At 47.7% G+C, this 12040-nt stretch overlaps 1 protein-coding gene across 3 annotated transcripts in view; it reads right to left on the bottom strand.

The window, feature by feature from the left end:
* Positions 1 to 11179, bottom strand: part of STRA6 (signaling receptor and transporter of retinol STRA6) — a 59633-nt gene extending 48454 nt beyond the window's left edge. Inside the window, exons 1-2 of one of the 3 annotated variants that reach the window (XM_029066543.2) lie at positions 10826 to 11179; positions 1747 to 1942 (exon numbers count right to left, since the gene is read on the bottom strand). In XM_029066543.2, the coding sequence (XP_028922376.1) occupies positions 1747 to 1769 (23 nt within the window). In that variant the 5' untranslated portion in view covers positions 1770 to 1942; positions 10826 to 11179. The remainder of the gene's footprint in view (positions 1 to 1746; positions 1943 to 10825) is intronic. The other 2 variants (XM_029066540.2, XM_029066542.2) reach the window with 2 other exon arrangements.
* Positions 11180 to 12040: the final 861 nt, after the last annotated feature.

The raw sequence follows: 12040 nt of genomic DNA, 5'->3' as shown, positions 1-12040 counted from the left end.
TCACCACCCAAGAACAAGTTCCCCTGTGGCACCAGTCCAGTTACCTCAAGAGCGGGAGGCAGCATGGGGGAGGAACGTAGAGAGACAGGGAACAATTGGAGAAGAGATGTCAGGTTTCCAGGCAGTGCTTGGCTCAACCTGCTCTTAAACAGCCTCCACCAGCTGTGAGTTCATTCTCAGAGAATGTGGCATTCAATCAAAAGGAACCCGTAAACCACACAACAATGCTGCAGGATGGAAAAAAAAAATCTCATTGCTGAAACTATAGTAGGTGCTTCCTGCAGGGTTGAAGATTTGATGGAGCACTGTATTAATAATAATAATAGTAATAATAATTCTGGGATTTGTTAAGCACTTACTGTGTGCCAGGTACGGTACTAAGAAGTGGGGTGGAAACAAGCAAATGGGATTGGATACAATCCCTGTCCCTCATAAGGCTCACAGTCCCCATTTTAAAGATAAGGAAATCGAGACACAGAGAACTGAACTGACTTGCCCAGGGTCACAGAGACAAGTGGTGGAGCCAGAATTAGAATCCAGATCCTTCTGACTCCCAGACCCGTGCTTTATCCACTAAAGCAGGAAATGCAAAGAAAAAATTTGATCCTTACAGTGTGGGGTTGGTAGGGTATGGCTGAGGGCGACTGGACCACAGAATGTAAGGTCAAGCTCCCACCAGACCATGGAATGAGCTGCCACAAGCAGTTAGGATATATCTTTCAATGAGGAGGATTAGCCATCTGTGGGAGATTATTTAGATGCACAATTGGCTGGAGGCAGAGGACCAGACAAAAGATAAATTCTAAGGATTCCTTCTAGTCCAGGGCCCCAAACCTGGGCCAACCCTCTGAGAAACAGCTCCAGTCAGAGACCAGGGCATTTCAGGCATGGGTGCCTGCTGAACAGAGGGGGTGCATGCAGGTTATTCAGAGTGGGTCATGAGTGCAAACCATGCTCTTGAAGCCAGAGGGGAAAACCCCTGGACTCATGCTGTAACCACGCTGACCTTTGCCCAGAGAGCAAGGGAACTGTTGCTCCCTTCAGAGCTTTAATGCCCCTTGTCATATGGGAAAATGCAGGGTTAAATTCCAGTTCAAAGTCCTTCCCGTAATGGCAAGAAGTTGGGGCAAGAAGTAAAGCTTCTTTGAGCAGATCTTTCCAGGACATAGGACAGATCCAACAAGTTATAGAAGGTGGGAGGGAGAGAATGAATAAGTGTTAGAATCTTCCAGACTCTAAAGGAATATTGTGTAGAAGGTACTCCATTCTGAAGGACAACAGAACAATGACTTAGGTTTGAACTCCAGCAAGAAGGAACTAGATTGGAATAAAATACAGTGCTCTATACAACAGTAAGTGCTCAATAAATGCAATGGAATGAATGAATAAGCAAGATCTTAACTAGGAGAGTCATTAAATCCCCAAGAAAGTCAGCCAAATAAGCCATGGGATGCTCTGCTTGGCATGGTTATGGGGCGGTCTTTGCTCAAAGGCAGAAGGAGGGGGCAGTGGTCCTCAGAAGTTTTAAAGACTGTCAATGCCAAGAACTCCTCACTCTAAAGGTGCTAACAAGCCCAAAGAACAGATGATTGCTCACCTGGGCTGAGTCCTGGGGCGAAGGGGGTAAGGCCCAGATCCCCATGGGGACGGGGTGGGGGGTCAAACACTCTCTCATACCTCACCCCTAGATGACTGTGGAAAGTGAGGTTCTCATAGGGTGGGTGTGGGATCCAGTTCCATACCCACCTCAGCTTCAGGAGGAGACCCATTACAGGTCCTGGTCAGAGCAGAACGCACCCCAGCCCTCACTGCAGGGGTTGGGGAGGGCAGGGCTGCCTCTCAGCATCTCCCCATCTGGGCCAAGGAGAATACACAATCACCAAAGCCCAGAGTCCTTCCTCCTGCTGTTTTGTTTCAAGTTGATTGAGCCTGAGGAATTTGTCTGTCAGAAAAACAAGAAACATTTGCCCTGTGGTTCCATACTGTGTGATAGACAACGTTTGTTTAATCAAAACTACAAAAGGCAGAGTAGAAGAGAACTAAAAATAGATCCACTGTTCAGAGAACAATTTTGTAGAAATAAGAGACAGAAGAGATTTATTCAGTGCTGATCACACCAAAAGCTGGATGGATTATTTCAATATTAACTCAAGCATAACAGGGAGGGTTGTTAGACACAAACTACTGTCTGCTGGAGAATGCAGCTTCTTCTGTGCTGGTCTTGTCACCTGTAATGACAGGTAATAGCCCTTAATGACATTACAGTGTGGCCAATTGTAATTAAACTCCCACTGGGGCAATGCTTAGGAACACACAACCTAAGCATAGCTCATACACGTACACACAGACTTAACACTAATTGGGGAGGTATGGTGCCACCTATCAAGAGGTGGGGGTGGGGAGGGGGAAACTGATAGCCTCCCTAGATAGCAGGGAAACAGCATGGCCTAATGGAAAGACCACAGGTCTGGGAGGAAGGTCAGGTTGGAGAAGCAGCATGGCTCAGTGGAAAGCGCCCGGGCTTAGGAGTCAGAGGTCATGGGTTCTAATCCCAGCTCCACCACTTGGCAGCTGTGTGACTTTGGACAAATCACAACTTCTCGGTGCCTCGGTTACCTCATCTGTAAAATGGGGATGAAGACTGTGAGCCTCACGTGGGGCAACCTGAGTACCCTGTATCTACCCCAGCGCTTAGAACAGTGCTCAGCACGTAGTAAGTGCTTAACAGACACCAACATTATTATTACTATTCTTATTATTCTAATCCCAACTCTGCCAATTGCTTGCTGTAGGACTTTGCCAAATCATGTAACTTCTGTGTCTCAGTTTTCTCATCTGTAAAATGGGGATTCAGTGTCTGTACTCCCGCAGATTGTTAGCCTGATGAAGGGCAGGGACCTTGTCCAACCTGATAAATTTTGTATCTACCCCAGTGCATAGGAACAGTGCTTGACACATCGTAAATGCACAATAGTAATAATAGTAATAATACCAGGATTGACCCATTCTACTGTTACTTGGAAGACAGCCAGCTCAAGTGGATTCAAACTGAGTATGGGCAGGAAGGATTCTTGTTCAGTCATTGCTTGCCTTCTTAAACCTGTTTCCCTCACTTCTGGGCCTCAGTTTCTCCTTGCTGGCTGCTGGCATCCCACTGAGAGATAAACAGTTCTAGCTAGCTGTTCCTGAATGAAGAAGAGGTGTCTAATCTCTGACAGTGGACTGCCACAGCAGCTAGATCCTGAAGGAGACCTAGCTCTTCTCTTCCTGGCTGCTGCTGCCACAGGAGGCTCATCCATCACCACCCCTCACCCCCAGGGCCCCTTCCCCCATGAAGCACAGAGGGTTTGTTGTACCACCTAGAGGCAGAGGGCCCCTCCCCACTCACATTTACAGGAAACCTGAGCCTTTTGGTCCTCAATCTAACCTCTCTAAGAGAGGATTGACGCTTTGATCCCAGCACTATAAGCCAGAGATTGATGGTCTCAATAAAGCCCCTTCATAGCCTTCATTTCCCTCAATCCATCACTCCCGGGGGACCGTTTACCATCTCACCAATATGAATTGCCCGACGAGGGGAATTTCGGTAAGGGGGGACGCTTCCTTTGGTCAAGGGAAGTGACAGCGGCTGGAGTGCACCATTTAATAAAGATGATAAAAATCTCGGTGCAGAACTATTCTGTGAGCTTTTGATTTTGAGCATTTAATTTAAATCCAATTTAGCTTTGGACAAGACACTGGGTTTGAAAAAGAAACTGGCCAGAGTAACCACCTGGCCAAGACCCATTGCAGATCTTCTTTGATGTCCCGGTAGATTCAGTAAGGGGTGAGAGTTGCCCTGTGCTACCTTATGTCTGGAAGAAGCTGGTGGCAGGGGGCTTCTAACTTTCTCCATTGGCAGCAAAGATTTTTTTTTGAATGGTGCTAGAACTTACATGAGAGAACAGACTGTCCCACTGTCAGTCCCTAAGTGGGGGATACTTAGCTGATGTGGCTAGAATGGCACAATGAAATCTGCATCTGATAAGATAAATTGCTCTTTTTTTTTAATGGAATTTGTTAAGTGCTTACTATGTTCCTGGCACTATACTACGCACTGGAGTAAATAAAAGGAATCAGATTGGATACAGTCTATGTCCCACATGGGGCTCACAGTTTTAATCCCCATTTTACAGATGAGGGAACTAAAGCACAAAGAATTTAAGTGACTTGCCCAAGGCCACCCAGCAGACAAGTGACAGAGTCGGGATTAGAGTCCTCACCCATAATGTTTTGTGCCCCAAGTCTGCAGGCCATTTCCTACCCCAATGATACCCATAAACAATCAAAAGATGGCATTTATTAAGACTTACTGTGTGAACTTCTAAGGTCACACCTCCTCCAAGAGACCTTCTCCGATTACATCCCCTCTTTTCCCCAGCTCCCTTGCTCTTCTGCATCATCTGTGCTCAACAGTCACAGATCTAAGTGAATTTGGTATTCATCCCACCCTCATCCCCACAGCACTTTACATACATAGCTCTTAATTGTAATTTTACTTATATTGTCTGTCTCCCCCTTGAGACTGTGGGCAGGAAATCTATCAACTCTGGGGCATTGTACTCTCTGAAGTGCTTAGTACATTGCTGTGGACACAATAAATACCACTGATTGATGGATGGCAGAGCACTGTACTGAGCACTTGAGAGGCTAAGGCAATATGCTCAAAGTGCCCAGTTTCTTGTGGAGCCAGCAATCTGCTAGAGGAAAAACCTATGGGGAGATTCCTTCACATTGTTCCACTTTCCCTCCCTGTCCCAAACACAGCCCATGGGAACCTTGAGGAGGCAGGGAGCCAGTTCCAGGTGTCAGTAAGTCACTCCATCATATTTGAGCACTTACTATGTGCAGAGCACTGTACTAAGTGTGTGGGAGAGTACACAGCAACAATATAACAGGTACATTCCCTGCCCACAGTGAGCTTTCAGTCTAGAGAGAGCAGACAGACATTAATATAAATACAATTATAGATATGTATGTAAGGGCTGTGGGGCTGGGATACAGAGGGGATGAATAAAGGGAGCAAGTCAGGGTGACACAGAACGGAGTGGAAGAAGAAGAAGAAGGAGGACTTAGTCTGGCAAGGTCTCTTAGAGATGTGCCTTCAATAAGGGCCTGAAGGTGGGAATTGTGATGGTTGGATACAAAGAGGGAGGATGTTTCAGGCCAGAGGCAGGACATGGTCAAAGGGTCGGCAGCGAGATAAATGAGATCGAGCTACAGTGAGAAGATTGGCATTAGACGAATGAAATATGCAGGCTGGATTGTAGTAGGAGAGTAGTGAGATGGAAGGGGCAAGGTGACTGAAGGGCCAAGGACCATGGCAAAGAGCTGGAATGTGGGACAGGTGCCCAGAGGTGGCTGGCAGACATATGAATGGTGACTAATGCCCCACCCCCAGGTGCTGCCAATACAGGCAAGTTGAACCAAGCCAGAGGTAGGGTAACCACCCTGGGGCCTAGACTTTGTGGGGTTTTTCTCTTTACTTCTCAGCTCTGTATCAAGGCTGGCTCCCTCCCTGGTCTGGGTTACTCCAGACACAACTCCCCTCTTATCCTGCAGGAGTTTCAGTCCAGTCTGCACACCTGATTTGCAGAGTTTCATCAGGAGCACACAAGGCTCTAAGAAATGGAGCCCAGAGAGATGCCAACTCCCATATCATTCACACTGGAGAAGGATGAGTGAGAGAGGGAGGGGGTCTCTGGGGCTTGATAAATGACAAAGAGTGGGTCACATCTTCTCAAGACACCAGAGGTGTCAGTTGTGGCTTATCTCTACAGATACCAGATAGGCTTGGGAAGATAGCCACTGGTCACAACTGTGGCTGAGCATATTGCTTCCAGATTATGACCCTGGCAGAGAGGACAGGTTAAACAGGGGCCCACTGGGATCCTCCCAGGGGCAAGGGGTGAGATCATCTCAAAGAGGCAGAGACAGAGGAGGCTCTTTGCCAGTCCCCCAGCAACTTGGGATCTTCTCAGCTTGATCCTCTGGAGCCTTGATGCTCCTGAGGATGAGATTAAACAAACAAAAAAAAAAATCAGGCAGATCTGAATGGGTGGTTTAGCCTGGGTGGGTAAAGAGGGAAACAACAACAACAATAATAGTATTTGTTAAGTGCTCAAATATGTGACAAGCACTGTTCTAAGCATTGGGGTAAACCCATAAACTGTTCATGTCTCACATGGGGCCAACAGTCTTAATTCCCATTTTACAGATGAGGTAAAAGGCATAGATAATCAGGGAAAGATCACCCAGGAGCACAAGCCTGGCTACCGAACAACAACCCTTCTAAACTGTAAACTCATTTTGGGCAGGGAACATGTCTACCAACTCTGTTATATATTGTGACAATTGTACTTATTGAGTCCTTACTGTGTGCAGAACACTATACAAAGCATTTTTGAGTACACTGTGTTCCCAAGCAATTCAGTGCTCTGCACACAGTAAGCACTCAAAAAAATATGACTGAAGAGGGTGTTTTTCTCTAGTGGGATTTCTGAATGTGCACAGACCTGTGCAGTCTGGGACTTGCACACAGACAGATCTGGTCCAGACTGTAGTTCAAGTTGGGGGCAACAGCCAAGCTCTGGTTGAAATACATCACCCTGGCTGCTCCTTTCGAACAGATCATACCAAACACCCTTGCTCAGTATCCTCAAGAGGCAGGAAAGACCCTCTGAATTTGGTTCGGAGATCGAGAGCCACGGTGGGGTGGGAGTCTTTTTGCTTTTAGCCAGAATAATAATAATGGCATTTGTTAAGTGCTTACTATGCACAAAGCACTGTTTTAAGTGCTGGGGAGGATGCAAGGTGATCAGGTTGTCCCACGTGGGGCTCAGCGTTTTAATCCCCATTTTACAGATGAGGTAACTGAGGCACAGAGAAGTTAAGTTACTTGCCCAAAGTCACCCAGCTGACAAGTGGATGAACCGGGATTTGAACCCATGCCCTCTGACCCCCAAGCCCATGCTCTTTCCACTGAGCCACACTACTTCCCTAAACATTTCGCAGCTGTGGTCCTGCCCCAGGGCTCAGGCAAACCTAGAAAACTCAGGTGGAGAAGCCTGATTTCCTCTAAACAGCTCACTTTTGCAAGGTAAACCCAAAATCAGAATACAAACACCAGTCCAGTGACTTTAAGCTGAGGAATACAAGTTCCATCCTGAGCAAGCTTTTCACTCAGCTTTATTGCATGGAGAGGACCTAGCTCTGTGGTTTGGGATCTTATCCTTCAGTATACCAACTTCTCTTCCCCATCCCACCAGACTCAAGAGATCAGAGAATCAGGTTCTAAGTTTCCTTTTACAGATGCTCTTTAAGTGGAAAAGGGCAGTGGTCCCAAGCATTATGACTTCAACTCAGTTTTACTCAATTGAGGTTTCTTTTGTCTACCAGGCTTGGTCTCAACATCAATTCCACGCAAGACTCTCATCATCCCAAAGCAGAAAGAACTCAGCTCTGCAAGTCAGGAGTCCTGGTGGGTCTCAGTCTAGGTTCTGCCTGCTGGGACTAGGCTATCAGAAATGAACCTTTCTGACTGAAGAATAGCCTAGAACATTCCATAAGGTGGACATACCCAGCAGCAATCTTGAAAATGACATGGCTGATGAGGGAAGCAAAGGCCACAGTCCTACAAAGACTGTGCCCTACAGGAAGAGCGTTGGTTTCATGTTGTGGACACTTTGGCTACAAATGGGACCCACACATTAAAACCCAAAAAAAATTAAAAAAAAATTTGCATCCATTTTGCAACGTGCTACACCCCTGCTTGACTCACTGCAGCTGAGCCCTACCAAGAACACAACCAACAGGGACAAGAAAGTGTGAGTGGGCTTGTGCAAGTCACTAGCACTATATTTCTTTCCTGTAGGTCTTGGTCCTGATGGGTCGTGCCCTCATGGCTAATGACTGGGTGCTGCCCTCAGACCCAAAGAATCAGGGGGTTGGCTGATGATGGAGCCTGGGTCCTGACCCAACCAGAGTCAGAACTTTGCTTTCAGTGGGAAGAGCCCACCCCTTTCCAGATCGGGATCCAGTTCTTTTGCCCAGCTCTGCTGGTGGGCTGCCAGACCTCCTTGCTTGTAAGAGTTAATAAAAGCCTTGCCAGCAGCATGACCCAGAGGTGAGGGAGGGCAGCTTATGACTAAGCTACTTGGTAGACCACAGAGCAAACATTTAACACTACTCAGGTGACTTTTCAAAACCCAGCTGGAGATGGAATTGAATGAAAACAGAAGAGGAGAAACCACCCCTAAGCAAGAGGGAAAGCAGTATCCATGTTCTTATCACCCAAGATCCAGAGATTAAAAATGTGTTTCGATGCTGTATTGATTTTTCCATCCTTGACCATGGGGTTTGGTTGCCTAGAGATTTAGTTTGACCATTGCCCCCTCTTCACCCCAAGTCACAGCTAGTTCTTTATGTTTTCCTCCTGAACATTGAGGCCTGTGGGAGATGTTGCCATTCTGCTTCTGCCCCCCACCCCAATAACATCTGGGAGTCCCAATGGACCAAATTATGCAGAAGGCACAGCTGCTCCTTGTCACCAGCACCCCATCCCTCTATTCTAAGCCTGTGATCCTCTGTGGTCATACCACTTGACTATGAGCTCATTGTGGGCAGGGATTGTCTCTTTATTGCTGTACCATCCCAAGTGCTTAGTATGGTGTTCTGCACACAGTAAGGGCTCAATAAATGATTGAGTAAATTAAGTAATTTAACACTCCACAGATCACCATGCTCCCTATCTTCAAAAATACTAAAAAAAAAAAACCCTTCAGGAAGATTTCCGTGCCTAATCCCTCATCTCCCCACTTCATTTCCCTTCTTATTGCACCAACTATGTATACTGTACTTTCCCAAGCACTTAGTACAATGCTTTGTACACAGTACACACTCAATATGATTGATCACCTCAGCTCTTCAGTGTTCAGGCAATAGTTCCTCAGGTACTTAACCCCACAGCACTTATGGGCATATTCTACATTCAGTTGCTTCCTCTGCCTGTAATACCTTTTAATATCTACCTCTCCTTCCAGATTGTAAACTTCTTGTGGGCAGGGATGGCGTCTACCACTTCTACTGTACTGCACCCTCTTCAACCTCTTAGTTCAGAGACCAGCATCGGTAAGTGGAATTGGTTGATGGACTGGCTGAGTGTGAGTCAGGGACCCTGTCCCAGTACTAAACACTGAGCCCTTTCCACTGAGGGAACCTAGCACAACTCAGTGAATGAGTGAATGGGCTGGTTAATATGAGTTTTCCAGAGTGCAGGCAGCCTTTTCAAAAGCGGAGGCCAAGCTCATGGACCATGACCCCCCAAATCCTGGTTTCCTCTAGCATCTTGTTGGTGCAGCACTTTCAAACCGACCTGGCTGGGGGAGAGGGGGAGAGGGGGAGAGGGGGGGTGGCGTGAAGACCTGCAGGAAGGTCACTGGCAGGGGGAGGCCACAGAGTTGCAAGGTGGAAGAGATGTGACAAGCCACATGCATCCCCTCAGCCATCATGGTCATTTGCCAATCCTGAGCCAGGAGCCCCCCGAACCCCTCTCAGAAGCCAAACAAGGCCCCAGGAAAGGATCGGACTATCTCATGAGTGTCTGGGGCTAGACTGCATTCAGCGGGGATGGACGGGGAAGGATCACCTGCATATCGACTCATTAATTCATATTTATTGAGCACATACTATGTGCGGAGTACTGTACTAAACTCTAGGAAAGTATAATACGGCAAAATAGAGAGAGACAGTCCTCTGCCCACAACGGGCTCACAGTCTAGAGGTGGGAGACGGACATCAATACAAATAAGCAAGCATCAATATAAATAGAATTACAGATAAATACATATATACATAAGGGCTGAGGGGAGAGAGGAAGGAAAAGAGCAAAGAGAGCGAGTAAGGGTGACGCAGAAGGGAGGGGGAGAGAAGCAGAGTGGTTTAGTGGCAAGAGCAGAGGCTTGGGAGTCAGAGGACATGGGTTCGAATCCCACGCTGTACACTGCAGAGAAGCAGCATGGCTCAGTGGATAGAACACGGGCTAGGGAGTCAGAGATCATGGGTTCAAATCCCAGCTCCTTCGCTAATCAGCTGTGTGACTTTGGGCAAGTCACTTAACTTCTCTGTGCCTCAATTCCCTCATCTGTAAAATGGGGATTAAGACTGGGAGCCCCACATGGGACAACCTAATTAGCTTGTATCTAGCCCAGAGCTTAGAACAGTACTTGGTACATAATAAGCACTTAAATACCATTATTATTATCATTATTATTAAAAGTGAGGCTTAGCTTGGGAAGGCCTCCTGGAGGAGGTGCGTCTTCAGTAGGACTTTGAAGGGGTGGGAAGAGTGATTGGCAGATTCCCGGGCGCTCCACTATCCGTGAGGCCGTGGGCGAAGGCGGGGTGAGCCTGGGGTTCCTATGGGTGGTGGGAGAGAGCCCCAAAGAGTACCCCCCTCTAGGCTTGGGTCCCCCAGTGACCCCAGAAGCAGCGTGGCTCAGTGGATAGAGCCTGGGCTTGGGAGTCAGAGGTCATGGGTTCGAATCCCAGATCTGCCACTTGTCAGCTATGTGACTGTGGGCAAGTCACTTAACTTCTCTGTGTCTCAGTTACCTCATCTGTAGAATGGGGATTAACTGTGAGCTTCACGTGGGACAACCTGATTACCTTGTATCTACCCCAGCGCTTAGAACAGTGCTCTGCACATAGTAAGCACTTAACAAATAGCAACATTATATTATTATTATTATTATTATGACCCCAAATCCCTTCCCACACGGTGACTTACCTGCGTCAATTCTTCCTCTACGCGCCCGGCCAACCCGGAGAGATGACCAAGCTCCTCAAGTGCAGCCTCTACCCTGGCTTGGCCTGCCCGCCAGGAAGGATCTCAGCTGCTGCCCCACTCCAGCCCACAAAACTCGCAGACAAAAGTTCAACCCCCGAGCGCCAGCCGCTGCCCTGCGCAAGGAGGGAACTTTATCCCTTCCATGCCTCCAAGCGGGTTGGTCCCGGGCCAGCCCGGCCTCCGGAGAGGTGATTGATTGATTGACTGATTGATTTGCAGCAGCGGCAGCCAATGGGGCACTCAGGTGGGTCGTCGGCTCCTCGCCGGGGGGTGGAAGGGGCGTCTCCCCTGAACCGAGCCTTCTCCAGAAAGCGGCCGCCCGTTTCCCCCTCCCCACTAGGAGCCGGTAGAAATTGGAGAGTGGGTGTAGGCAGCTGGGCGGGACTGTCTGTCTGTTCTGAACACAGATCAAAAGCAGTTTAGTTTAATTTGCAGCAAGGGAGATTGTGGTTATGCATCAGAAAGAACTTTCTGACTAAGAGTTGAACTTTTGAACAGCCTGAGGGAGGAGGGGAGAGAGCGGCAGGGAAGACACAGAGACGCTTCTTTTTTCAGAATAATAATAAAAATAATAATGGCATGTGTTAAGCACTTAATGTGCCAAGCACTATTCTAAGCGCTGGAGTAGATACAAGGTAATCAAGCTGTCCCACATGGGTCTCACAGTCTTAATCCCCATTTTATAGATGAGGTCACAGGCACAGAAAGTTAAATGGCATGCCCAAGGTCACACAGCAGACAAGTGGTGAAGATTATAATAATAATAATGTTGGTATTTGTTAAGCACTTACTATGTGCCAAGCACTGTTCTAAGCGCTGGGGTAGACACAGGGGAATCAGGTTGTCCCACTTAGGGCTCACAATCTTTAATCCCCATTTTACAGATGAGGTCACTGAGGCACCGAGAAGTTAAGTGACTTGCCCAAAGTCACACAGCTGACAAGTGGCCAAGTGGGGATTCGAACCCATGACCTCTGACTCCAAAGCCCGTGCTCTTTCCACTGAGCCACGCTAGAACCCACGTCCTCTGATTCCCAAGCCCCTGCTCTTTACACTAAAGCACGCTGCTTCTATAAGAGGAAAGACTCCTGCTGTTTCAGGTGGCTTCAGTGTAGACAGATTACTCAATCAGCTTTTGCCCTGCCCCACCTCCAA

Source organism: Ornithorhynchus anatinus, chromosome 5 (assembly GCF_004115215.2).
Source record: "Ornithorhynchus anatinus isolate Pmale09 chromosome 5, mOrnAna1.pri.v4, whole genome shotgun sequence".
Classification (NCBI taxonomy): domain Eukaryota; kingdom Metazoa; phylum Chordata; class Mammalia; order Monotremata; family Ornithorhynchidae; genus Ornithorhynchus; species Ornithorhynchus anatinus.
Note: the sequence above shows the minus strand (reverse complement) of the source record. Positions and strands in the feature narration are given on the sequence as shown.